Source organism: Micromys minutus (assembly GCF_963924665.1).
Source record: "Micromys minutus genome assembly, chromosome: 29".
In the NCBI taxonomy this organism is placed as follows: domain Eukaryota; kingdom Metazoa; phylum Chordata; class Mammalia; order Rodentia; family Muridae; genus Micromys; species Micromys minutus.
The window spans coordinates 26,129,770-26,152,950 of record NC_137964.1 but is presented as its reverse complement, the minus strand read 5'-3'; the positions used below and the strand labels follow the sequence as shown (position 1 = coordinate 26,152,950).

Below are 23,181 nucleotides of genomic sequence, written 5' to 3'. Positions count from 1 at the left end.
TTCTAGATATCCTAATGTACAGGTGTGGTCTCAAACTTGGTGCTGTGGGTACTTACAGAGAGGAGCAGGTGGTCAAGGGAAGATTGCTGGGCTTTCTAGGGGTCTGCTACCCACAACTAGTGGGATGAAATCAGACATGAAACTGTCTGCAGCCTTTGGTTACAGTGAGACGGGGTGGGGGTGGGGGACATGAGGTAAGAGGCCAGTGACATGGTAGGGGTGACGTTTTAGTTAGCTCCTGTTATTTAACTAGTGGCCCTAACCACTGAGGTAGACAGATGCCTGTCCCCAGAGGAAGAAGTCACAGCTGAAGTAGAAAGTCCAGGAGGCTCTGGGTAGTGGAATGAAGTTAGACAGTTGCAGAGATACATTATAAGGTTCTGAAGGATTCTCACCAGCCTGTATTAGGTGTGGGGCCAGCAGGGGAAATGGACGTTGGATGTTGGAATGGAGCACTCAGTCAAGACAAACCCCTTGGGAAACAAGAGCCAGCTCAGGTATGTGGCCACCACCAGGGGCTGTCTTCATTGTTGACAGGACCCCTTGCAGCAGATTGGCCCTTTTTTTAGTCAGAGATGTGCGTGGTGCACCATACTTTGGAATGCTTGCTTGAATAGTTTGCTTTTATGGTTTTAAACTTGTCTAGACTCCTAGATTTTTCTTTAATTATACATATATACACATGTGTATGTGTATGCGTGCACACACTCATTGGGCTCCGTTTCTCCATGGCTGTGTGACTTCTGGCAAGTCTCTTGGCCACTCTGTTCCAGGTTTTGGCATAAGCGAGGCCAGTGTGGACCCATGTAGCAGGGATGCTGGTATTGTTTCAGGAGACTCTATATAGCACTCCTGAGGGAGTGGATGGTCTAGGATTGGGGAGGATGCACCCTCATCCCATTCTTGTGGAATCCATTGCCCATACAGCCTCAGAGATGTGGACTCCTGATCCTCCAGGTGAGGTGACTGAGGAGCACTGCTCTGGGTAGACCTGGTCACTCATCCCCCCACCTGAGCCAGTCAGCCGGCACAGAGGTTGTTTTTGCAAACCTCAAACTTCCTCCCCACCCAAGTGAAGGAAAGGCTTCAACGCTTATTTACAGACTTCCCTGATTTTATAAATAGGCATTCCTCAGAACACCGGAGCCAGTGCTGGGGCCGGGGACAGTGGGCTCACTGGGCCCCGCCTCTCACTGGGTAGGTAACATTGTCTGTGTGTCTCAGTGTACTGTCCCTGAGTGTGGAGCCCGTGGACCTGGCCAGGTGTGGAAGGTACCGTGTGAGCAGGAGCCTGTGTGGCCTGCACCCTGGGGTGTTCAGTCAGGGGTGTAGGCAACTGAAGATGAGTATATGAGTATACAATGGGAGCAGGGTGTCTGGCACCCCTGATTGGAGATACTGGGGAGCAACTTAGGAGAGGAGAGAAAAGCTACATGACAACGTGAGAGAGGTGACACGTTCCGTGCTAGAGGAAGCCGCCTGGGCAAAGGCCTTGAGGTCTGGAATACAGGCTGAATGGGGCCAGAATGGTCAAGCAGGGAGAGACAGGCGAGACCAGATGTGTAGGTAAAGTTGCAGCAGGAAGAAGAGGGGGTGAGCCTTGTGTGTGGGGGGTAAGGGGTGGGGCTTGTTCTTTATCATTTAGAGTAGTGGGAAACAAAGACGGTTTAAGCAAGGGCCCTTCATACCATCCCCATGTTCAGCACCTTGTTGGCAAGGCTGCAAAGAAGCAGACATGTAGCCCAGGTTAAGCCAGCCAAGAGGAAGGCATTGGACTGAGACGACAGGAAGCTGGCCACACGCAAGACTCTCCTCCCAGGGGTCACACAGGACACACTGTTTCCTCCAGTAATGAACCGTGACAGGACATGAGGTGTTCAGGATCAGAGAAGCCAGTTAGACACCAGACCACACCCAGAGGGGTTTTACTGTTATGAGATCTTGTCCTTTTCAATCCCCCTGCCTCAGCCTCCTGAGTGCCGCAATTTCAGCTATGCACCAGCAGCACAATTCAACCCAGAGGTTTTATGAAGAGGGTGGTCCCTTGGGGACTCCCCTGGGGCACTTACAACCCAACCCCCAACCCCCTCCAAGCATAAGGGATAATTGGAGGGCAGGACAGCATGCCGCAACATCCCTTAGGAAGTCCAAGTTCTAAGATGTTGAGAAACTTAGACCAGGCAGGCTGTTTGAAGAGAGCAGCTGGCCACCCCTCTAATCTCTGTTCTGTATAGGGTGAGACAGGCTCTGTTTCCAGTAGGGCCCTCGGGCTACAGGTGGGGCTGGGGCTGGGGCTGGATCAAGAAGACCTGAGTTTGAATCCTCAAAAAGCAGTACAAATGCTGGGTGGCTGTGTTGGGTGTAATCCCAGTCTCAGAAGGCAGAGACAGGGATTCCTGAGCAAGCTGGCTCATGAGTGGGACTAGTCAATCGGGAGCTCTGGGATTGATTGAGAGAGCCTGCCTCAGTGAATAAGATGGAAAAGATATCAAAGATGAGTCCTGATGTCAACCTACACACACACACACACACACACACACACACACACACACACACACACACACACACGGATGCAGGGTGGCAGCAGGAGCTGTGAGCAGGGTCACCCTTCAAGTGAGAGGTAGTATCTGGGCCAGGACAGCAGACATTGGGAAACACAGGTGGAAGGTCAAAGGTCATTAGTTGCTGAATTGCACTGGCTCTGGGGCACAGGATTGGGGTAAAGGCCATGCTTTGAGGTCAGCTTGCCTGCTTGAGTGTGGATTGGAGGACACAAGACACAGCTAACTCACTGACATACTTAGGCAGGGCCTTAGTTTCCCTATCTGCTAAAGAGGGAAAAACTTACCTACTATAAACCCTGATTTTACTCCTTACAATATCCTCATTCATGTTAAGTTGAAAAATCGTCTTTTTTAGTTGGATATGGAGGTACACCGTTGTGATCATAGCACTCAGGAGGCAGAGGCAGGAAGATTTTGAGTTCGGGGGCTAGCCTGGGCTACATAGCCAAAGGTGGGGAGCTTTTCTGGCCTGTTTTCTCTTTGTTGGCTAGAGTTCATGTAGTGAACTCATCACTCATGGCCTTTGTCGTAGCAACTCCACCTAAGCAAATTCTCACTGTAAAAAGATTAAAGCAGGGCCTGGAGAGCTGGCTCAGTGGATAAGAGAACCTGACACTCTTGCACAAGACCTGAGTTCTGTTCCCAGACCATGTTGGGAGGCTCATAACTACCTGTAACTATGGCTCTAAGTGGTGTAATGCCCCCTTCTGGTCTCTTCAGGTAGTGCAATGCCCCCTTCTGGTCTCTTCAGGTAGTGCACACACACATAGACATACACATAATTGTGTGCGTGTGCGTGTGCGTGTGCGTGTGTGTGTGTGTGTGTGTGTGTGAGTGATGTTCAGGACAGGGTTTCTCTGTGTAGCTCCAGCAATCCTGGAGCTCTGTAGACCAGGCTGGCCTAGAACTCAGAGATCCACCTGCCTCTGACTCCCAAATGCTGGGATTAAATTATATCCTCCTGGGATATAATTTGAAAATAATAAAGACAAATATTTTTTAAAGAAATTACAATAAGAGGCATTTATATACATGTACACATATATGCTTATACATGTGTGCATTAGATTGAGCCATTTCTACTAGCTTTAACCCACATAGATGGCATTTTTAAATGCCCTTGTCTTTAGGGAAGTTCTCTTGGGTTGAATCTGTTTTCTTTCTTACAAGACAACCCCTGTGGTTGATGTTTGGTTCATCCTCTCCCTGGCATTGGCTCCCGAGTACTTTATTACCCATGTTTGCCCCAGATGGCAATTCTTAGGGTTGTGTCTTAGGGTTTCTATTGCTGCAATAAAACACCATGGCCAAAAAGCAAGTTGGGGAGGAAAGAGTTTATTTGGCTCACACTTCCACATCTTATCATGGGAGGAAGTCAGGACAGAAACTCAAGCAGGGCTGCAACCTGGAGGCAGGAGCTGACGCAGAGGAGGGATGTTGCTTACTAGCTTGCTCCCCATGGCTTGCTCAGCCTTCTTCTAATAGAACCCAGGAGCACCATCCCAGGGATGGCTCCACCCACAGCAGGTTGAGCCCTCCTTCAATGATCACTAATTGAGAGAATGTCTTACAGCTGGATCTCATGGAGACCTTTCCTCAACTGATGCTCCTCCTTCTCTGATGACTCTAGTTTATGTCACATTGAGACACAAAACCAGCCAGTACAGGTTAAACTGAGCAGATTAGGTGGACAGTGTCTCCTCACCCTCTTTCCCTGGTCCACTCCTCGCTGGAGGGAATGGTCTCCACAGCCTGCGCTGCAGTGTGTAGGGAGGCTCTGAGGCTGTTTCCTGTTTCATGTATGTACAGATCTTGCCAGGTCGAATGCTGAGGACAGTTTGAAATGTAGAGAAATCGGGTTAAGGCCAGTTCTTCTGTCACTCCCCTATTTAACAAGTCACAGAGACTCAAGAGTTTTGTGTGTGTGTGTGTGTGTGTGTGCGCGCGTGCGCGCGCTCACGCGCTTTGAGATAGGTCTCATGTTGCCAGGCTGGCCTTATATTCACTGTGTAGCCCTGGATTCTTGATCTCCCTGCCTCTACCTCCCATGTGCTGGGATGGCAGGAGGGCCACCATGCAGGCTTCCTAATTTGTTTACATTTATAGTCTCGAAAATGTCTGCGAGTGCGCATGCCCATGCGTGCGGGCGTGATCAGATGGCAGCTTTATTCTCTCTTCTCTCAATGCAGGTTCTGCTCACTACCCTCTGGCTGTCAGACTCCATAGCAAAAGCCTTTGCCCATAGCCGCCTCGAAGGCAAGCTTTCTAACAGTTTTTTTAGAAGGTGAGCATGGTGACGTGTACCAGGGAGGTTGAGGTACTGTCTGCTCTTCCAGAGGACCTGGGTTCAATTCCTAGCACCTACCTGGCAACTCACAACTGTCTATAACTCCTGTTCAGGGGATCCAACACCCTCACACATACATTCATGCAGTCAAATCACCAATGTACATTTAAAAAAAAAAAACAAAAACAAAAGAAACATCATGGTGCCTCTTTCGAAAACCATCCCTCTCTGGGGGCGTGTAGCAGTGCCCCCTTTGCAACCCCTGCTGTCTCCCACCACTGATTTGTGACAAATGACCACAGGCCAGTGTCCTTGCCTCCCCTGGCCTCATGGAATGCAGAAAATATTCCTTCTGCCCAGTGTACTTCTCAGGATTCTGTGAGAGCAGGTGGTGTCTGTGTATCCCAGCAGAAGGGAGTGGCTTTAGCTCTCCTTGGCTTGTCACAGAATCAGATCCCTCCCTTTGTCTCTGTGTGACCTAAGGACAGTGACAACTTAAATGTTGAGTGATTCCATTTCAATATCTCAGTGACATTGTTAGCAGAGACGCACATGCCAAAGATGGCCAGTTCCCATTGCTCTAGTGAGATTCCACAGTTCAGCCTGTTATGTGTGTGCACTAGCTGCCTGGATTCTCTTGACCCTGCATTCTAGAACATGGTCACATAGCCCTGGGGCCAAGCCTGACTCAGCCATCTTTCCCCATGCACTGCATGCACTGAGACCCTCAGTGCTGGGCTGGCCTACTATGGGAGGGAAGGTGGCATTTGTGCTCCCTGATTCTACTATGTGGTTAATTTACTCATTAAATATTTATGGAGTCCTTCCTGGTCTACAGGGGTACAGTGAATAGATACTGTGTGATGGCTGCCAATGATGGCAGGGACAGCTGGGGAAGGAACATCTAGGTCCAAGACCTGGATGATATACCGGTAAGATTGGTCCCAGACTTCCGCCAATGAGGTGTGCTTTCGAAACATGGGTGACCCTGGGACGAGCAAAGGCGGGGAGCACCAAGAGGAGACCCAGAGAGCTAGGCCACAATTCCTCTCTAAGAGTGTCGGTGGGACAGTGGGAAAGACAGAACCCAGCCTAGCTGGTATCGACAAGAGGGTGGCACAGGTCCAGGTCAGAGGCAGGGGCATGTGAGCAGGGAGGGTGGGAGGGGATCCAGCGTTTGGGTCATGACACATGACTGAGATGGAGGCAGTTTTGGACTTGAACATAAGTAGCCCAGTACATTGGGCAACTGAGACCACCGGAAGTGGGGACTGCCGGAAATGGGGACTGCAGAAGTGGGAGTCATCGGAAGTGGGGAGGCTCTAGTCTGCCAAGCTCATAGCTGGCCTGGATGAAAGCCAGGCATGGGAGACTGAGCCACGGAGAGAGAGGTGGGGGTCTGTCATACAGTATAGGGTCAGCAGTCAGAATTATTGACAAATGTGGTCTGAGCTCCCCTAGGGCCCCCCCATGTGTGTGTGTGTGTGTGTGTGTGTGTTTGCATGCATGAGCTTTTACAGGTAGAGGCCAAAGATTAACCTTGGATGTTGTGTGCTGTTTCTCAGGAGCCATCCACCCTTGGTTTATCTTGAGTGTACGAGTGCTTGGCCTGCATGTATAACTGTGTGCCACATGCATGCCTGGTGCCTAAGGAGTGATGAGCTTCCATGCGGCTGCTGGGAAACGAACCCAGGTCCTTTGTAAGAGCAGCTGGTGCTCTTAACCACTGAGCTAACTCTCCAGCTCCTACTTACTTATTTTTGAAAAAGGGCCTCTCACTGGCCTGGAACTCACCCTTTAAAATTATAAACTCATGACACCATGTTCAGCTGTTTTTCTTTTAATGTTTTATTTTTATCTTTACAATTCTTTCTATGTATGTGGGTGTGTGCTCGTGAGTGCAGGTGTGGAAGAGAGAATATTAGATCCCCTGAGGCTGGAGTTACCAGCAATTATGAGCTGCCTGATCTTAGGGTCGGGAACTGAACCTGGGTCCTCTGCAAGAAAGATTATCTTTGGTCTCTCCAGCCACCATGCCCAGCTTTTGTGTGGGTGCTGGGTCTTGAACTCATGTCTCTACGCTTGCATAGCAAGCACTTTACCAGAGTGTCTGTGCCAGTGTCTCCACTGCAAAGTCTGCAGGTGACGGTAGCACAGTGATAGGCCCAAGTGACAGAATCTGCAATGGCAGACGACCCAGTGGAGGAGGGGAAATGACTTTCCATACTGGTGACACAGAGTTGCCACTAAGGTCTACAGGATCCTAGCCTGGGCAGGTGCTCAGCATGTTCCTCTGAACTCATCTTTCTTTAATATTTATTTTTTAAATATTATATATATACACATACACACGCTGTAGCTGTCTTCAGACACACCGGAAGAGGCCATTAGATCCCATTACAGATGGTTGTGAGCCACCATGTGGTTGCTGGGATTTTAACTCAGGACCTCTGGAAGAGCAGTCGGTGCTTTTAACCGCTGAGCCATCTCTCCAGCACCCAGTTTTAGTTCCAGCCCTGAACCCATCCTTTTAGGGCAGTGAGAGGCTGGGATAATGGGGTAACTAAGGTTCATGGCTTTTTTTTTTTTTTGTGGTCAACCCTTTTCTGGGACGTTCCTGCTTCTGGCTTGACAGTCTTGACTTAAAACCAGAATCCTTTTCTGCTCTGCCTGCTACCACAAGTCTTTCCATCCCAGTTACTTGAGTCACTTCTTGACTGGTCAGAGTGTTTCAGCGAGAAAACTCGCCTCTCCTGCATAATATGTGGTTTCGGAAGAGAGCCCCCAGCTTCAGTGGCTTCTGCTTGCAGGGTGAGGTGTTTCCTGGGGGAATTCATAGCTGGCCTGGGAGGAGGGGGCTTTGGGCAGAAGTCACCGGAACTCAGGGTAACCCTGTCTTGTGGTGCTTATACACAGCGGAGTAATTCCTTAACTTGAGGAGGGCTCTGAGGAAGAGTAAAGAAGAAAGGCGAGGCTGTGGAACTGGTTCAGGGTCCGGGAAGGAGCACTCTGAGGATATAACATGGCAGCTGAGTCTTCACGCGTGGGGAAGAAAGAACCCACATCCGAGTGTAGCTAGGAACTGCCAGGCTGAAGGGCTCTGAGCGGGTCGTGTGGGGCTCGAGGGGCAGAAGCAAGGGGTCGGGCTGCCGGGAAGCAGAGGGGCGGGGCCTCACAGGGCCCCGCCCACCGCGTGAAGGCCCTTGGATGTTTGCCTGGGACAAAGGAGCAATTGCTGGGGTGAGGAGGGCGGTGACAGAGTCAAGGTGAGACCTGTTCAGGCTTGGGTAGAAAAGTCAGGGATCAGGAGGAGGCTGTGTAACCTTCATGGGCCATGGAGGACAAGAGTTTAGGCTAGACCACTGGCTGGAAGAGGGATGGTTGGCCTCTGGGCTGGGTGGGGCTCTCTAAGGAGCTGCTATCAGGAGGCCTTGCACTGTTTTACACTGTCTCTGGGCCCCTGACGTATCCAGTAATATGGGTGGTGGGCCACGGAGGCAGGCCAGGGCTTTGGATACCTGCACAGCCCCAGCCTACCCTCCACTTCAGCCTCACCCCAGCTGTGACAACAGGGCTTCTTCCCCTGACACTTAGCCAGAAAATGTCGGGTCTATGGGAAGGTATTTCTTGACCGAATTTGGAACACGGAGACATAAGGCCACCCAGGGCAGGGCAGTGGACAAGGGGGCAAGACACACCCCTCCCCCAGTCTGCTCCCAAGTACACAGGTTATTTATTCTTTGTGCTGCAGAGGATGGAACCCAGGGCCTAGAAGGTGCTAGACAAACACCCTACCCACTGTGCTACATGGCTTTGCCCATCCTCTCGCATGGCCCTTCTGCTTGGAGTTCATCATGTTACAGTCTACAGTATATTCTGTCAAATGTGATTATATTTTTCAGCCATGTAAGATGTGCCTTATTTATTTATGTTTGTGTATGTGCTTGGGGGGGGGGGGAGTGCATATGCCACATTATGCATGTAGAGGACTTACAGGAGTTACTTCCCTCCGGCCGTGTGAATCCCGGAGATCAAATTCGGATCATCAGACTTGACAGCAAGCATCTTTGCTCGGTCATCTTGCCAACCTCAGCCGCTATTTTTTGAACATCTTTTTTTTTTTTTTTTAATCTCCCTGTCATCTCTTAGTCCCACAGCTGCCCCTGTTAGGGTTCCTGAGGCTTCATTTGTTCTGTTTACTTCCAGCCAACTGGTAATTTTGTATCTAAATCTGTGTGTGTGTATGCATGTGTGCATGTATCAGTGTGAATAAAGGTGTCTTGTCCTCCAGTATGAACCTGAAGGTCAGAAGACAATCTTCTACCTCCTTCCTTGATTCAGGGTCTCTTGCTCCTCAGTGGGCACGCCAGAGTAGCTGGCTCACAAGCTTCTGGGGATTGTCCCGTCCCTGGCTTCCCTTGCTGCAGGAACACCGGGATGATACATGTGATGTTGTGTGACTTTATGATGGTTCTGGGCATCTACACTCAGGTCCTCAGGCTTGTGTGGTGAACAGTCTTCCCACTGTGTTTTCAGTTGCTCTGTCTCTGAGGTCACGGATGGTTCCTTCCTGTATCTTTTTATTGTTTTTGTCTTGGTTTGATTTTTGAAAGGGTTTTGTATAGCTCAGGCTGGTTTAGAACTTGCTATGTAGTCAAGTCTGGCTTGAACTCCTGATCTTCACACCTCTAGCTCCCAAGTGCTATGTTATAAGCAATCACTACTAAACAAACAGGCCTGTCCACTGATTTTTCTACATACACACACACACACACACACACACACACACACTTCAGTGTCTCACTATATATCAGGCTGGTCTCAGATTTTCTTTTTTTCTTTCTTCCTTCCTTCCTTTCCTTCTCCTCCTCCTCCTCTTGTTTGTTTTTGTTTTCGAATGCCTTCACTTTATCTAGAAGTCCAATGCACTATCCATTGCACCACAGAGCCCTTTGTTTTTGTTTTCGAGACAGGGCTTCTCTGTGTAGCCCTGGCCGTCCTGGAACTTGCTCTGTAGACCAGGCTGTTCTCAACTTCAGAGACCCACCTGCCTCTGCCTCCCAAATGCTGGGATTAAAGGCATGGGCCACTCCTCAGTTTCGTTTTTCAATCCTTCTGCCTCAGTTTCCCAAGCGCCTGTACTCCCCACTTCCACGCCGTCTTTGAATATATATGTCACAGCTGACCTGGTGGCCAGTTCTCTGATGTGTGTCCTCTTTGAGTTCAGAGTAGGTTTGGGCATTTTCCTGCATTTTTCCGTGGAGTGGTTTCTGTCACATGCTGCTCAGCACATGCTGTTGTCTTTCCTGATGGGGAACCGACTTTTGTTCAATAAGGGCCATTTCATCTAGTTGGGAATCAGCTGATTTCTTTCTTTAATGAAACCATGTGTTTCCCTGTTTACATTTACTTATTCATATATGAAGGGACACACACATGCCCCAGCACATGTGGGAAGGTCAGAGGATACCTTGTGGGTGTCAATTCTCACCTTCTGTTATGTGGGTCACAGGGATTGAACTCAGGACATCAGGCTTAGTGGCAAGTGCTGTTACCTCTGAGCCATCTCATGGCCCCCTGATCTTTTCAAGGTGTGTTCCTTAGAATGAGTCTGTGGGATGAATTTAGTCTGTTGTTTTTTTTCTGGAGTTCCCTCTGATGCCTGGAGGTTGCGAAGACTTCTCTGGCTGCTGGGAATAGACTGCCCTCAACCAGCCTTGAGCTGTCTTTGTAGCTTTTCAGCCTCTCACTGTAAAAATAGCTTTTATTCACGTTGTAATCGTTATCTCTGAGGCTCACTGTCTGTCTGCTGGCTGAGCCTTAGTCCTGGAAACTTCTAGCCTCTGTACAATCTTATCGAGACCCAGAATGTTTTCAGTTTTTGAGACTTGCTACAGAATAAGACCACCCTTCCTGGCACTTTCTGAACTCTGGCTGGCTGGTTCAATTCAACTGCTCTGGCTCAAGCTGACTGATTCAATCTGGCTTTTCTCAGCTTCTCCTGAATTGCTCTGCTTGGTTTCAGACTAACTCTGGCCATCTGTCCTAATCTGCTGGCTCCTTCTCATTCACTGGTTCATTCTATCTTGATTTTCTCTGACTTGTTTTCTCTGTAACCAGTCTGTCACTTCTTCCTTCTATTCGCTTCTTGTCAACTGGTCGTTAGCTCCGCCTCTTGGTCTATAGTTGACTTTATGCAATTCTGTTTACATGAAGCTCTTGGGATCAAAGGTGTGTGCTAGGGCTGAGCCGCACCACAACTAGAAACTGGTTTTTCCAGTAAAAAACACTGTTCACAGTGTGAACAAATATCCTGCAACACTTTACCTGATCCAGAGAGGTGTTTGCTTTGCTTTGTTTCCTTTCCTGAGTTACATTGTATCATCTGCTCCTGTCTGTGACATCCCGGGTCCAGTAAAAGTGCATTTTTTTAAAAAAAAGATGTATTTATTTATTATATATACAGTGTTCTGCATATATATCTGGGTGTCAGAAGTGGGCATCAGATCTCATGACAGATGGTTGTGAGCCACCATATGCTAGCTGGGAATTGAACTCAGGACCTCTAAAAGAGCAATCAATGTTCTCAACTTCTGAACCAGCTCTCCAGCCCGAAAGTGCACTTTTGTGTCTCAGTTCCCCTGCCTTGAGATCCCCGAGGAAGGGAGAGACCTGCAGTCTCCCTGAACACCAGTCTTCATTTCCTCATCTAGAAAGTTCCACCAGACGGAAAGTCAGGGTGACTGTGCAGTTCATTCCTTTATCAGGAACACAGTGTGTGTTTTGTTTAGTTTCTTGACTTTGGAGCAGGGAGAGGCAGTCCCAGTTACTAGCCACGAGTCAGAATCCTGTCTTTCATGTGTCATGATCCTGCCTCTGTGCATTCCTGACACATTTTCCACATAAAGTTCCTAAGCATTGTCCTTGTACTTAGACATATTCTTTCCCACTGAGCTTTAAAACATATTTCAATTACATATATTTATCTGTGTGCGTGTGTAGCACTGTTCCCATGGTGATCTAAGGACAAGAGTAAGTTCTCTCCGCCTCGTGGGCTCTAGGGATGGAGCCCAGCCCTGGTGGCTAGTGTCTTTACCTGCTGAGCTATTGTGCTGGCCCTACAGACAGCTTTAGAGGTATTTATTTATTTTTAAACCCTTTTAAAATTATTTATTTATTATATATGAGTACACTGTAGCTGTCTTCAGACACACCAGAAGAGGGCATCAGATCTCATTACAGATGGTTATGAGCCACCATGTGGTTGCTGGGATTTGAACTCAGGACCTCTGGAAGAGCAGTCAGTGCTCTTAACCACTGAGCCACCTCTCCAGCCCCTTATTTATTTTAGTTAAAATCCTTTAAAACTTTTATTTACTTTATGTGTTTGGGTACACTGTAACTGTCATAGACACACCAGAATATCTCATTACAGATGGTTGTGAGCCACCATGTGGTTGCTGGGATTTGAACTCAAGATCTTTGGAAGAACAGTCAGTGTTCTTCACCGCTGAGCCATTTCTCCAGCCCCAGCATTTATTTTTAATTACATGCATATGCATACATCTGTGTGTGGTTTCAATTACATGCAAATGTGTGAGTCTGTGTGTGGGTATATGTTTGTGAGTATGGGGGCCTGTGGCAGGCAAAGAGGGTATCGGATCCCCTGGAGCTGGAGTTACAGATGGTTGTGTTGTTGTGTGGGTGCTGGGAACTGGACGCAGGTCCTCTTGAAGTCAAGCCTGTGCTCTTGACTGGGAGGTCATTTTTGTAGCTTTATTTGTTTGCCTTTGAGACGGGGACTCACTCTATAGCCCTGGCTGGAACTCACAGAGATCCACCTGCCTCTGCCTCAAGTACTGAGATTAAAGATGTGCATCATGCCATCTGATCATTTCTTCAGCTTTCATTCCCCTTTGCATGCTGGGCATTCCATAGGCCTACTGGGTAAACACTGTCCCCAGCAAGTCACACCCCTTGTCACACTGAACAGATGTCTACAGATCTGGTTGCAGACTGGGGAGATGGCTTGGTGAGACAAGCATGGGGGCTGGAGTTTGAATTCATGCAGGAGTATGGTGTGTATAACTGTAATGCCGGTGCTGGTGGCGGTAGAGATGGGAGGATAACACGGTTGCTGAATGGCAGCCTAATTCTAGCTTGTGAGAGACTTTGCCTCCAGTGATAAACTGGAGACTGAGAGTGGACAGTTGATGCTACTTTGGCCTGGGCATGCTCATGTGTACATGTGTGTATGCATGTATGTGCATGCATGTGTGTATGTGTATGCATGTGAATTTACCAGGAGAGGCCAGAAGAAGCATCAGATCTGCCAGGAGCTGGAGTTATAGGCAGGTGTAAGCCGCCATAGGTGCTGGGGACTAAGCTCGAGGCCTCTGGAAGGGCAGGAAGTGCTCTTAATTGCTGAGCCTTCTCTCTGGCCACATTTCTTTGTTCATTTAGTCACTTAACAATCCCGTGTTGCAGAGTGTCTGTCCCCTGTGTGGGGACACTTTTCAATGTACTGAGCTTGCAGCCGTACAAGGTGGTGAGAGTCTTTTCACTGGCCTGCGGGCCCCTTGGAACAGGCAGCCAATCGCAGGCAGGTAAGTTCCAGGTCATCCCATGCCCTCAGCAGCCGGCAGACATAACCTGACACAGTACCCAGCAGCCAGAGGGCTCACCCCACCCTGCCCAGATACCTCCCCTCCGGCAAAGCTGGACAAGGCGCGGTAGGAGACTGTCCAGAATGAGCCAGAGCAAAGTAAAGAGAGTGAGTATTAAGTGTTCAGACAGACAGGCAGACAGGAGAAAGACAATAAAGATATGAATACGGGCTTCAAGAGAAAAAGTCTCCTACAGGTGTCTACAATGGCTATCTGTAATACTCCTCAGTTTTCTACAGGACAGTCCTAAAAGGATGTAATTTATAAGCTTGTTGGGTTTTTGGTCGCTTGGTTGGCCGTTAGTTGCTTTTTTGAGACAGAGTTTCTCTGTGTATCCTTGGCTGTCCAGGAACTCACAATATAGGCCAAGCTGCTCTTGAAGTCACAGAGATCTGCCTGCTTCTGCCTCCAGACTGGTGGAGTTAACGGCATGGGCCATCATGGCCTGGCTAATTTATAAGTTTAAAAGTTAAAATATGTTTTACTTATTTTCTTGAAGAATTCCCTTTTATGAATGGAACTGTAAGATTGTGTGTGTGTGTGTGTGTGTGTGTGTGTGTGTTGAAGTATGGATATGTGTATAATGTGTGTGTCAGTGTGTGGGTGTGTGTGATTGTGTATGTGTGTATATATGTGTGCTGGTGTTGGTGTATGTGTGTCAGTTTGTGGGTATGTGGGAGTATGTGTGTCATGTATTGTGAGTGTGTGTGTGATGTGTGGGTATATCTGTGTGCTGGTGTTGATGTGTATGTGTGTGTGGGGGTGTTGGTATATAGGTATGTATGATATGTGTGTGTGTCAGTGTGTGGGCATGTGTATGATGTATGTGGGTATATGTGTGTGTATATCTGTGGGTATGCGTATGTGTGTGTGTGTGTATCTGTGTGGGGGTATTGTGATGTGTGTGGGTGTATGTGTGTATATTTGTGTGGGTATGTTTGTGATATGTGTGGGTGTCAGTGTGTAGGTATGTGTAATGTGTGTGTGTGATGTGTATATATATCTGTGTGGATATGTTTGTGATGTATGTGGGTATATGTGTGTGTGTATATCTGTGTGGGTATGTGTGTAATGTGTGTGGATGTATGTGTGTATGTGTGTGATGTGTGTGGATCTGTGTGGGTATGTTTGTGATATGTGTGGGTGTATCTGTGTGTGTGTGTGACAATGTATAGGGATGTGTGTGATATGTGCGGGTGTCAGCATGTGTGTGCAGAGGACATCATCTTACTTTCTGCCTTGTTTGAGGTGGGGTCTTCCTTGTTTCTTCCTGGGCTACATGTGCCAGGATTGCTGGCTTTATCACTTCCAGGCAGCTCTGCCTCTCACCTCTCTCCTCCCTCTGTAGTGAGGGGATTACAGATGTTTGCCACTGTATTTTGCTTTTTAAATTTGAGTTCTGAGGATCCAAACTCCATCAGGCTTGTGTTCCAAGCTGCTGTACCTGCCCGGTGTCTCCGGGATCCCTGAAATCATAGGAAAAGCCAGGACAATAACTAAACATTAAAAAACAAATGAAAGAGGAAAAAAAAATCACAAGGTGATTTTGAGGTTCAGTACAGATTTTGGGGTGAGCTAGGACTATTAATATGCTGAAACTCAAAGCGATCAGTTTTCTATTCTTAGACACCGTTAGAGTGTCTTCAGGAAAGCATTTAAACAAGTGATTTCTGCTCTGTTGGTTGCCCTGAAATTTCTCAAGATTCTGTCAGCAGGAAAGGCATCCTGGATCCTAGGGGGGGCAGGACTTCTTCCCCTACTTTTCTCCTGGTACCATGATGGACTAAAGACATAGAAGCCAGGGTGGAGAAAGAGTTGGGATCGGGGAGAAGGTTGAGCCTCTTAGAAGAGTTAAGCTTAGGGAAGCCTCCCAGCCAGCATAACAGGAAGTACACCAACAAGAGGGACTGAGTGTGGCAGAGAGCTTCAGGCAAAGGCCTGCCATGGTCTCAGTGATGTTAGGATGTTCTTTATGGTTCCCTGTAGAAGGGACTATGGCAGGAGTGTGCTGCAGTACTGCAGGCCAAGGCAGCTGGGAGCCATGTTGGGTCTAGAGATGTGGGAGCTGATCCTGGTAGAAACAGAGATTAAAGGCAGGATTTTCAGAATCACCTGCATGAATTGTGGATTATACACTTTAGTGATGAACTCTGAGTCACCAATAAAACACCTGTGTCTCATTAAGGAAAGGAATAAAAGCACCCTGGGGGAAGATATAATAAAAGCACTTTCCCTTGGAGTCCAGATTTGAATTCTCTACTACATGCTTCCTGCATCTTCTGTTCTGTGGGAACTGGTGCCTTCCTGAGGAGGCTGTCTTGTGAATTTGACCCTGAGTGTACTGGCTGGATTTTTGTCAACTTGACACAAGCTGGAGTCATCACAGAGAAAGGAGCCTCAGTTGAGGAAATGTCTCTGTGAGATCCAGCTGTAAGGCATTTTCTCAACTAGTGATCAAGGAGCGAGGGCCCAGCCCATTGTGGGTGGTGCCATCCCTGGGCTGGTAGACCTGGGTTCTATAAGAAAGCAGACTGAGCAAGCCAGGGGAAGCAAGTCAGTAAGTGACATCCCTCCATGGCCTCTGCATCAGCTCCTGCTTCCTGACCTGCTTGAGTTCCAGTCCTGACTTCCTCTGGTGATGAACAGCAATGTGGAAGTGTAAGCTGAATAAACCCTTTCCTCCCCAGCTTGCTTCTTGGTCATGATGTTTGTGCAGGAACAGAGACTCTAAGACACTGAGTGTTACTGTAACTGTGTCTTTTGTGTATTCTGTCAGTTGTGTGACCACATGTGTCTACTGGGTGACCATGTCTGTCCCCCACAAAGAATTTCTGTCTTCAGTCAGACAGCAACAGGGAGCTTCATACTGGGAAGGGATGGGACACTTTACATCTTATCTAGAATTTTATAAGGATTAAGTTACTGGCTCCAACTGACCCCAAGTGACCCAGACAACAGCAGTAATATGTCCCTGTTTCATCGACCAGTATCCGTAAATGGATCTTCATTTTAGAAGGTTGCTTTTGGCAAAGGACGCACATCCATTGTTGTGGGTCAGGGGCATGGAGAAGGCCTTAAGATCACAGCTGTGTGTTGGCTGAGGTTGTAGAAGCTGGTCTCCTGGGAAAGCCAAAGCCAGTATGGAGAGTTGCTACAGTGCTCTTCTTAAGGCAGATTAAACATTCAGGCTGAGCACACAGTGGGATAGCCTTTATTCCTGTTTTTTGAGATTCTACTATGTGGCCTAGGCTGACCTTGAACTCTTCACCCCTTTAAATGCTGGTTGCTGGGATGACAGGTGTGTGGCACCTTGCTGGATATACTTGGGAAGAACCCCGCTTTCTGCCTGTGCATCCAGGAATAGTCTGTGGAGAGTAGGGGTGGCTTCTCTGAGTTCTCTGTGAAACTGTACTTTTACTTTTGGACACTTCCTCCTCTTCTCTCAACAGCTCTTTCTCTTCTGTACTTACACATGGGCCCTTATGCTGAGACTGGGCTGTAGTGCCGTTGGTGACTGCCGGCCAGACCACAGGGACACATCTGGCTCGGATTGGGGTTTCCTGTCACCTCTTGTACTAAGTTCCAAAAATAAGTGCCCCTAAAAACCCCACCTTTTTGACCTGGGCTAAGCTGCTCCGAGCACCCTGGGGTCTGGTTTGGGCCCTTCTCCCTCTCACAGTGTTGGGGACCTCAAGTGCTTGCTCTGTCCCCGCCCCCCTCCAGGCTGTCACTCGAAGAGCCAAGGTGGCTTCCACCAAGAGGATGAGCAGGATCTTAAAGCACTTCACAGTGGTTGGGGACGACTACCATACCTGGAACGTCAACTACAAGAAGTGGGAGAATGAAGAGGAGGAGGAGGAGCCGGCCCCCGAACCAGTGGAGGGCGAGGGCAGCCCTGTGGGCGCAGATGCTGAGGCTGGCTCTGTCTCCACACCCAGGCCATCCCTGGACTTCAGGAGCAGGCTGAGGAAAGTCTTCAGTTCCCACAGGTTTCAGGTAAGAGAGGCTCTCTAAGGTGGGAGCCCCATCTGCCACTGCCACCCCTGCCTCCCACAGGTGCTTTCTGAGCGCCTTGCATGTGCCTTGCTCCGTGGTCTAACCTGTATTAAAGTGGGGGAGGGGTCATTCTGTGGCCTGTCCCTCCAGAGGGTATGACTTGGGCGTGACAAAGAAGGACATGCAGATACATGGTGCAACTTTGAAAACATGACCCAAGTAACAGGACAGACAGGGAAGGTCCCAGTTGTGTGTGATGCCAGATAGCTGAACCGTCCATCATAGCCAACGGGGTAGACAGATGGGAGGCTGTGGGAGGGAGGAAAGGCGAGTGGGTGGCTGCTTGAGAAAGATGGGGTTTCCTTTTGAGGTGGTGGAAATATACTAGAACTAGACAGTGGTGGCGGCTGCACAGCCTTGTGACTGTACCCACTGCCACGGATCTTTATGGCAACCTATGAATGGTTACTTTACAGTAGTTATTTTCATTGTAAAAAAAAAAAAACAAAAAAAACCCCAAAAAAAACTGGCTCGTGTGTATGCTCAGAGTACACTACGAGAGAAGCGTCTATTCCAGAGTGTGGTGCCTGCTTCTGGACAAGGGCATGAGGACCCCCTGTTCTGCAAGCTCATCACCATCACGATGCCTGGCCCTCAGACCCGAGAGCATGTGGGGCTAGGGAGGCAGTTAAGGTGGGTAAAGTGCTTGTTGTGCAAACATTAGGTCCTGAGTTCGGTTCCCCACACCCAAGGAAAATTTTGGATATGGCAGTGCGTGGTGGCACTGGGAAGAGGACAGAGGAGTTTCCCTGAGGCTTGTTGGCCAGTTGGGGAGACCCAGGTCCCATTAGAGATTGTCTCCAATAATTAAATGGTGAGAGTCACTGTAGACACGAACGTGGATCATTTTATTTTTACATGTACGCAGACAGACAAACAGACACACATATATACCCTCTGGCTCTCACTGTCACCACCTCTCTGCAGATGTTACCGCAGGGAGAGGGAGGGGACTTTCTGGCTTTCAAGAGAAACAGTTGAGCTGAACTCTGGAAGCCATCTGTTCCAACATTGCAAAGGGCAATTTTTTTTTCCAGACTTTTTATTTGTATGTGTATGCTCGAACCATTTGTATGCTGGAGCCCTCGGAAGGAGGTCAGGGATGTCTGATCCCCTGAAGCTAGAGTTCCAGGTGGTTGTAAGTCACCTGATGGGGGTTCTAGGAACTGAACCTTGGTCCTCTGCAAGAGGACCTTCTGGAAGCAGGGAGGGACAGCCTCGGTCTCACCACGAACACTGTTCTCAGGGAGGAAAGGAAAATGTTTGCCTTTTCTCCCACTTAAAGTGAGCCAACAACCCAGCATCTCTTATATCTTGCCAGCCCCTCTGCGGCTATGGCAGGAAACATAGTATTATGTTGTTGGGGTTGAAATCCCAAACCTGCAATTTCAGAGCCAATGGAGGGGAGTCAGCTTCCTTCCAGCTGTAAAGAGAGCCCCAGGCCCCCCTCCCCCAAGTGTCCCTGCCTCTGGAAGGGACTCATCTCTACCAGGCTTGGGTCTGACTCTCATAAAGGTACTTATTGTTTGAGGGGATAGTATGCCACTTACCTGGATGGCAGCAAGTTGGCTGGCAGGGGTGACAAATGCTGCTTAGCAGAAATTGGGAGTCAAGGTAGTTGGTGACTGTCATGTGACACACAAGGCTAAGCATAGTAGGTCTGATGGGTGGAAGGGCATGTTTCAGGCAGGGGCCTGGTATGGGAAGGGCTGGTGGCCTGAGTTAGGGGGTGGAGAAGGGTTCCAAGGTTCCTGTGGAGAAAGCAGCAAGGTAGCTCACTGAGGCAGGGGCTGCTGTGGACAGGCTGTGACTAAAGATCTTGGATGGAAGCCAGGTGGGATGGGAGGAAGGGGCAAGGGTTGAGGACTCTTACTGTCTGCTGGTAGAATCTGCAGGGCATAGTGATAGTATGCTGTCACTTGTCACATAAGATGGCACAGTCAAGAGAAGACAGGGATGAGCCAGCCTCCAGGGAAGGCAGACTTGAGATGGGGCTTATACTTTCATCTTGATCAAGAGGCAGAACAGAGCTTGGGCCCTCAGCTTATCCGGCTTCACAAGCCCATTGTGTCTCAGAGTATAGCTATGGCCAGCTGAAGCTCTGGTTCCAGGGCAGGCTGATGGAACCCTGCAGTTGGCACCCCACAGGGCAGGATGTGGATTAACAAAGGGATGTGACCTTCTCTGCCACATAAAGCAGCCAGGTGGAGGGGCATCAGTTCATAGAGGCCAAGTGTCTTTTCTTGGGCCTTTCTCACTTCAACTCCAGGTAACAGAGGCATGATGTAAAATTAACCATTGGAGAGTGAGTATTTCTGTGGTGTGTAGTGCATAGAATTCTGTGTAGCTCCCACCTGCCAGTTCTGAGTTTTCTTGTTACTGTCCATCCTGTTCTCCGGAACTGCAGGCTGCATGGTACCCGGGGATCATGCCTGCACTCAGTGTTAATGCACACAGAACCATGCTTCCTGCTGTTTGGTGACTGTGGTGAGCCTGTTTGCAATATGGCTATGCTTTGGCTTTAGATCATATAAGAATTTGCTGACTCTTCTGGCTCTAAAATAACCAAGAATTAAAAACCAAAACAAAATCCAGGCTGGGAAAGTGGTTCTGTCCAGAAAGTGCTTGCTCTACAAGTAAGGGTCCCTTCTGGAACTCAAGAGTCCCAAGGCCGGGGTGTGTCGAATAACTTGTTGAGCATCTGTTCTGTGTCTACCAGAGCAATAGTGAACCACAGAAATAGAAAAGTTAAAACTATTTTTGCCTAGAGTAGCATTTGCTTTGAGAGCTGGTACTGGAGAAACAGACTGGGTGAGCAAGGGACAGGGAGTGGGAGACACTGTGGGACGCTCCCACGGGGCACTCTTGGGGTTCCAGCCCTCATAGTCTCTTGCTCCTTCCTCTAGGTTATCATCATCTGCCTGGTGGTCCTGGATGCCCTCCTGGTGCTTGCTGAGCTCCTTCTGGATTTGAAGATCATTGAGCCGGATGAGAAAGACTACGCGGTCACGGTACAAACAAGGAGCAGACACATGCCACTGGGCTGCTGCCCAGGCCAATTTAATGTTCAGTTGAGACGCTTTTACTCTGTAGCCCAGGGAAGTCTTGAACTATTCTTGATCCTCCTGCCTCAGTTTCCCAAGTGCTGGGATGATATCTAGGCTGTGCCTAATTATCTGTAAAGGGTAGAGACCTTGTCTGTGACAGTGATACCTGGTAACCAGGCCAGTGTGGCCAGAGACAACCCTGTGACACTGCTCCCTGCTCTGTCCCTGCAGGTGTTCCACTACCTGAGTTTTGCCATCCTGGTCTTCTTCATGTTTGAGATTTTCTTTAAAATCTTTGTCTTCCGCTTGGAGTTCTTCCACCACAAGTTTGAGGTCCTGGACGCCATCGTGGTGGTGGTGTCCTTTGTCCTTGACCTCATCCTTCTGTTTAAAAACCATCATTTTGAAGCTCTTGGTCTGCTGATCCTGATTCGGCTCTGGAGGGTGGCCCGGATCATCAATGGTGCGTCTCCTCTCGGGCTACATGGGGGTACGGGCGCTGTGGTGGGTACTGAGGTGGCAGCACAGTCACCAGATACCTGGATTCTCATCCCTGGTTTATGTTGTGGCTGCTGCCTCTTGGGTATCGGAAGAAATGTATGATGGTAATATTTGGTGACGAGCGTTATCTCTAGCTGCCGACTGTGGTTGCTCGAAAGCCATTTCACACCCATGCTTTTCATAGTTACCAGAAGTTAGTCAGGGAAGTGTGGGACTTACACCCAGGGTAGCACTGGAGGGTATCCTCCAGGAAGGGACACAGGTGTCCCCACATGGTGCACATCAGCCCACACAGCCCAGGCCCTGGAGCTCCCACAGGCCCCGAGTGACTCCCCTGCTGCAGAGGCTTCTGTCTCTAGAGAGGACCCCCAGGGAAGTCCTGCTCTGCTTAGTTCCAGGCACAAGTGCTGCCCCTGGCGCCTGTGTCTGAGGAGCAGGGGTTCTATGTCTGGCCAGCAGTTGGAACCACAGCAGTCACCTAGAGCTGTCCCCCTCATTCTGCTGCCAAGGGCTCAGGGAACCTAGATGCTGAGGCGGGCTTGGGAAGCCTGGGATGAGAGGGAGGCAATGGGGCTCTTGTTGGGGGTGGGTGTGTCCTCTGGGGGCACTGGCACCTTGTGCACCACAGCCCACGCAGTTTGTCAGGGTCTGCAGGTAAAGTGGGCTACTGGGACTGTGGGATAGCAGGTGGTCACAGCTAAGCAAGTTTAGCTCTGGAGAAGAGAAAAGCAAACAAGGAACATTCCTTTGTGTCGGGTGGAAACAAAGGTGACAGGCTAATAACACATAGGGTTTTAATGAATTTATCAAAAAGACAAATGTAAAATATTTATTAAATGTTTCACAGTGCAGCCACAGAGAATGGGCTCCCTGACGGGGGTGCCTTGACTTGAGAGGGGCTGGAAGCCTCACACTGCAGCTGGGAGAGTAACTCTGGTGCATTCCTGGGCCTCTTTGGGTCTGCATCTGAGGGGCAGCACTGCCACTGAGAATGAACTGTGGGTCACTAGAGCCCTGCAAAGCATCCCAAGCCAGCAGGCCCACAGGCCAGGTGCCAGTCTGTCAGGGCCATGCTACAGTGGAGGGGGCAGGGGGGCTGCTTTAACTTTTGGCCTTTTTATCTCCACACTCTGGACTCTGACCAGGGAAGACAAGCAACTTCCTGCTGTTACTGCTAGGGACATGTGTCCTTGGAGAACAGGAACACAGCTAGTCTGTAGAGCCTCTGCACCCATGTGGGCCACAGGCAAACACTGCCTAGCTGCCTACTCCTGAGCTCAGAAGTAACAATCTTGCCTTCCTTGCTGAGGTTATCCAGTGACAGTTGTCTCTATATGGCCCAAGTATAAGTGTGAGTCAGAATGCAAGTCTTGGGGCTGACACTTGCCACTAGGCTTGATGACCTGAGTTTAAGTCATAGGACACACATGGTGACAGGAAAGACGGACTTCCCAGGTGTTGTCATTTACATCCACAGGCACTCTGTGGTACACATGCACCCCATGCCCCCACTCACACATGTTTAAGAAGACTTTAGCTGTTGCACCACCAAAACCCTCCTTTCCCTTCTAGGCATCATCATCTCAGTGAAAACACGCTCGGAACGGCAGATCTTAAGGTTAAAGCAGATAAACATCCAACTGGCCACCAAGATCCAGCATCTGGAATTCAGCTGCTCCGAGAAGGTGAGACTCAAGTGGCTCCACTGTGGTCCCTCCAGCCCACGCTGACCCCATGCCTATAGCTTCCTCTTCTTGATCTTTTCAGCTTAAGCATGGGCTCCAAGAGCCAGGTCTGGTCCCTCCCCTGGGCATCTTGTTCCTGCTATCACTGCCCAGTGCCCTTCCTGAAACCTGTTGCCCTCAGCAGCCAGAATACCAGACTGTGGCTCTTAGCTGTCTGCAGTCCCGGGCCTGGGGGGAATGTGGCTCAGAAGGTCACCACCCAGTATGTATTTGCTCTTACAATAGGAACAAGAAATTGAGCGACTCAGCAAGCTGTTGAGACAAAATGGACTCCTTGGGGATGTGAACTAGCCTTCCTGAAGCTCCATCTAGAGT

At 49.2% G+C, this 23,181-nt stretch overlaps 1 protein-coding gene across 1 annotated transcript in view; it reads left to right on the top strand.

The window, feature by feature from the left end:
• The window catches only part of HVCN1 (hydrogen voltage gated channel 1), a gene marked incomplete at its 3' end in the record, with an annotated part of 28,410 nt that extends 5,253 nt beyond the window's left edge, over positions 1–23,157 (top strand). Inside the window, exons 4-8 of the mRNA XM_080940820.1 lie at positions 17,241–17,513; positions 20,480–20,584; positions 20,852–21,083; positions 22,694–22,806; positions 23,092–23,157. Coding sequence (XP_080796946.1) covers positions 17,241–17,513; positions 20,480–20,584; positions 20,852–21,083; positions 22,694–22,806; positions 23,092–23,157 — 789 coding nt within the window. The remainder of the gene's footprint in view (positions 1–17,240; positions 17,514–20,479; positions 20,585–20,851; positions 21,084–22,693; positions 22,807–23,091) is intronic.
• Positions 23,158–23,181: the final 24 nt, after the last annotated feature.